This window comes from Sciurus vulgaris, assembly GCF_902686455.1.
Source record: "Sciurus vulgaris genome assembly, chromosome: 1".
NCBI lineage: Eukaryota > Metazoa > Chordata > Mammalia > Rodentia > Sciuridae > Sciurus > Sciurus vulgaris.
In genome coordinates, this window is record NC_136461.1 from 87,605,257 (window position 1) to 87,610,085 (window position 4,829).

Genomic DNA, 4,829 nt, shown 5'->3' on the forward strand with positions numbered 1-4,829 from the left:
TTACTATAGTAGCAACATCATGCTATAAATGGGCTTTTCACAGAATTCATCTGATGTAAATTTAAAATAACACTCTAGCTGCTCTGCACAGCATGGACTAGAGCAAAGCAAGAGTGAATACAAAGTAATACTGCAGCACTGATCCAAGTGAGTGATGATGATATCTCAAATGTTTTACTTATCTGTTTGCATACAGCAGTTTCTCAAACTTTAGTGGGTATCAGAAAATGAGCAGAAGCACAAAGGGTCAACAACATACATCATTCAGTTACCTGTGAATTGAAGGCAAGTTCACTTTTATTCTCTTGGCCAGTGATTCTCAAAATGGGGCATTTGAAGAAACAACAGTTGCAGCATCCCCAGAGAAATTATGAGAAGTACAAACTCTTAGATCGAATTCCAGATCTATTCAATCAAAAACTCTAGATCTTGTACCTGGAGATTTGTGCTTCTGCTCGTCTTCTGATGCTCACTAACGTTTCAGAAACACTGCTGTATGCAAACAGATAAGTAAAATATTCGCATTATCATTTTCACTCACCTGGATGCCTGCCACAGTAGTACATTACATTAATTCTTTCTCTGCTCTAATTCATACTGTGAAGAGCAGCTACTGCTCCTTTAAAATTGTATCAGATGAATTCTGTGTAAAACTCACTTGTGGCTTTATATTGCTACTGTAATATAAATTCAATATTCATTGCACTTCCAGGACTTTTCTCAGCTCAGCTTTCTGCACCTTCTTGAACTTATTGGTTGGTTTATTTATTTATTTATTTTGATTTGTTTGAGTCCTTCAAGTACCGAGCTTCTGAACTTTGATTCTTCCATCTGGAATATCTTCCCTTCCACTTACTTCCTTATTCTGTCTTGCTAACTCTCAATTTCAGGGTACAGTTGACTACTTTAAGGGGACCTCCCTAGTTACCTAAAATTCTATCATTGTTCGCTTTTTAGAGGATAGTTGCTGTGTCCATACCATATTCAATTATATAATTACATCCTACATTCTTGACAGCAGAGTACCTACATAAAATGCTTGAAATTATTCTGAAAAACAGAGCTGTCTATTCTTCAATATTACTACTTTAACTGAAATTTTTATTTAACTCAGTATGGACTCACGGATATACATTTTATGCATTGGTCTACAATTCAAAATTTACTTATTTATTTTGTTGTTAAAATTGTCCAACTGTGGCTGTCAGTCACTTTTTCATTTGGCTCTGGTGTTCCTTTCGCATATTCCCTATCAGTGTGTGCGCGTGTATATGTGTGTGCGCGCTTGCATAGTATGACACAGAATTTGACAGAGAGAACTTCCTTAATTTTTGGTATTACAACAGGCTGCACAGGTATGTTGTTAATGTCCTGCCACAGTCCTGGAATTAGCCATTTGTACAGGAAGCTAGATGATATTGAAGAAGCCAAGATCCGAATGCTTGGAGTACTTGTTGCTACTCAAACATCATTGCTTCTGGAACTTCTTAGAGCAGGAAACAAAGATGTACAACTAACCTTTGTTTATTTGCATGTCTATAAATATTAATGTGTGTAATCATCTGTATCTGAATTAGGTAAACACAAGCTTATAATATCTCCAATATTAATCCATTACTGCAAGAATCATTTGGGCCTCTTGCCTGCTTATGTGTAATCTTCCACTCCCAAAGTGAGAAGACTATTTCCAAAAACATTCTCTGTTCACTTATTTAATTCCAGCATGCCTGAAAAATGCTTTCAGAATTAACTAGTACTTTTAAGGAAATCAATTTATCTTTTCTAGTACAGACAATATATACAGTTTCTTTTGTTTTTTTTTTAAGGATTTATAAATATTTTATTGGTGGTTTTACTTAATACTGAATGCAGAGAATACAAAGAAATCAGCACTTAAAAGGAAACATTAATCTTTAAAAAAGTATAATATATTTACATATATTGACCAGTTTTGTATGTTTAGAATTACAAACAAATGTAAAGCTTTCATTCTGAATATACTTTGATTTTGAGGCCTTTTTTTTTTTTTTTTTTTGCTGTAGTTATACCAAGCATGATTAATTTTGTTTGTATCTAACCTAAAAGCAAGACTCTACAAGCTGATCCTGAAACAAAACAGTATATCAGGAATTTTAAAACATCTTTTTAGGGAAGGAACAAGCCACACAAAAGAAAAAAGTTTCAATACCAGATATATAAATACAAAGGAGGAAATATCAAGGAGCAAAAAGAATCACAAGTACCAATTCTACTCTAACTGTGATTTCTAATTCTAGCAACAATTCAACTAGCAGTAACTTAGATGCTGTTGTTCTAGAAAATAAAACCGTTAATTCTTTCACTGCAATTTTCAGACTTCACTCAATGAACAATTATTAAGCATTCAGATTCTTTTGTAATAACCTAAGAAATGATTTATACATATAGAAACATTAACAAAAGAGGCCTTCAAACACACTGCTGAAAGCGGCAATAGAGTTTGGGGGCTAGATTTCAATGTACATAATGTTACCAGTCATAAAGAACTTATGACAGTACAGTATGGCTCCTGTTGACTGAGTACTCCACCTGTTCCTCCCGTCCAAGAATCACCGATGTGGATGGGACTGCAATGACAAGTCTGACAGGCCTCTAAACAGTATAGCACGTTAAATAATTATGATACAACTGTGACGCACAGCTAGCTTATAGAACTGATGTTTCCACTGCAATAGCACTACAGAATTCTAGTGACATTAAATATTAGAATTATTTCTCCCTGCTAATATTCAGCAGAAAAAGAGTTTTCTGACTGCACTTTTGATGAACAGGACACCTCTAAAATATATACAAGGGGAAAGTAGAAAGTGAGCAAAGTGAACTCCTGAAGCTGATTTTTCACAGACACTAACAAGCAAAGCAGTTTATAATAAATCAAAATTGCCCTAAAGCAAAGATTAAATCAATCGGTTTTGAAGAAAATATAGTTCATTTCAAAAGTTTTGTTTGGTTTGTGACTAGACTTCAAAATGTTAAAATAAACCAAATAGATTCTAACAATATTAATTTGCCATACAAGATTTTTAAAATGTACTCTAAGTTCAAAGGTTTTGTCCTCTCCCCAGAGAAAGTAAATAAAAAGAAAAAAGGAGCTCTTGCAAAAATAAACAAAACTAAACTCACCACCCAAAACATTCATAAAGGGAACGTTTTTTTCTTTTTGGATACTTCAATTGGTCCAAGATCAGGGTAAGGTTTCTATCCTAAGGATACTCTCTTCCTTTAGCTTCTATTCTCTAGTCATTTGCATGTTTTTATCAAACAAGGCTATGAGCAGATTTTCTTAAGAATTCAGGTTAAGTCAGAGGTAGCATTAGGATGCACTATAGTTGACTACAGTATGAAGTTCAAATGAACACGTTATTCTTCTAAAAGGATTACAATAAGTAAAAGTGCATAAAGAAAAATGCTCAGCCCTCACTGCCTTGCACTAAGAAAAATTTTGAGAAACTGGGAATCAATGTTGGGAGCCCAGAAATAGGCATTTGCCTCATCTCTTTGAGCTCCTTCAATGCACCAGTTCAGGCTGGTTTTCCACGAAGGGCAGCACTCCACTCACATAGTAGGCAATGCCAAGAGACAGCAAAGCAATGACAAAGATCAGGAGCAGGACCCTCCAGAAGCCCAGATCCTCTACGAATTCCTGCCAAATGGTTCGAAAGCTGGACAGGACTCCTTCACCTTGCTGTAGGTTGGGATTGAGGAGGGAATGGCTTTCCATGGCACTTTCACTCTCAGCTGTCTGCATGGTCTCCAGTTTCGAGTGAGTTCCTCTGTTAAATCCTTTTACCTCCTGTTCTTCCAAAGATTCCAGCAATCGGATGACATCTTTATTCACTCCCCTGCGCTTTGCCAGAACTAAAGGAGTAGCACCTTGATGATTGCATATATCAATTTTGAGTCCATTGGAAACTAAGAATTGGATGGTATCCACATGGCCACAGAGATGAAGAGCTGTGTTTCCTTGATAATCTGTGGCCAGCAGATCAGCACCAAATTTATGCAACAGCTGGCAGATGTCTACATTCCCTCGGGCTGCTGCAAGGTGAAGGCCTGTCCTGCCTCTGCTGTCACGGATATTTGGGTCAAAGACACTTTCCAGAAGCCGCTTAGAATAGTTAAAGTCTCCATCAATACAGGCTTGTAGCAAGGGCACATTAGTTTGAGAAGAATCATTTACAAAAACGTAGGACATTGTTCTAATGTGGATGGAATATGCGTCAGTGTAAGATTAGATCTTTCCTCCAGTGGTCACTCAGCAGTTTCTCTGAATTCTTAAGCAGGTTCAACAAAAATATTCAGTAATATGCCAGCAAGGATCTGCGAGACAAGCAGCAGCGATAGCAGCAGCACCTCCCCGCAGGTTGCAGAGGGAGGAGGGGCCCAGCCACTGAGGCGACCCTTTTGTTTTTATTATGAAAGACTCACTTCCAAAGCACTTAGGCTAGCACCTTTCATCATTTTCCCCCTCAGAATGATGTATAGGAGTTACTTGGTTGAGTTAACAAAAGAATAACACCTCCAAATTATTCTCAACTTTCTTAATTCAACAGAAGTATAAAGATTTGTAATGGAAGCAAGAATATACTAAAATTTTTGAAGTTATTTTATTTGAATACAGTTGTTACTTTTGGCTACAAACCATGAAGCTAGACAGACTGACTTTCTAAAATCATGACTGAATCTATTTGTCTCTCTATTCAAGGGTAAATTATTCTTTTTTTGGGGGGGCGGGGGGTGGTGCTGGGGATTGAACCCAGGGCCTTGTGCTTATGAGTAAAACACTCTAC

General features: G+C 36.7%; 1 protein-coding gene across 1 annotated transcript; it reads right to left on the minus strand.

Annotated features, from left to right (window-relative positions):
* Positions 1–1,984: 1,984 nt before the first annotated feature.
* LOC306652494 (ankyrin repeat domain-containing protein 46-like) lies at positions 1,985–4,429 on the minus strand. The gene has a single exon (XM_079125356.1). It carries the CDS (start codon positions 4,232–4,234, stop codon positions 3,548–3,550), a length of 687 nt encoding a protein of 228 aa, XP_078981482.1. The 5' UTR covers positions 4,235–4,429; the 3' UTR covers positions 1,985–3,547.
* Positions 4,430–4,829: the final 400 nt, after the last annotated feature.

What these genes read in the sequence shown, in the direction of transcription:
- LOC306652494 (XM_079125356.1), bottom strand. Translation starts at nt 4,234, where the DNA reads ATGTCCTACGTTTTTGTAAATGATTCTTCTCAAACTAATGTGCCCTTG.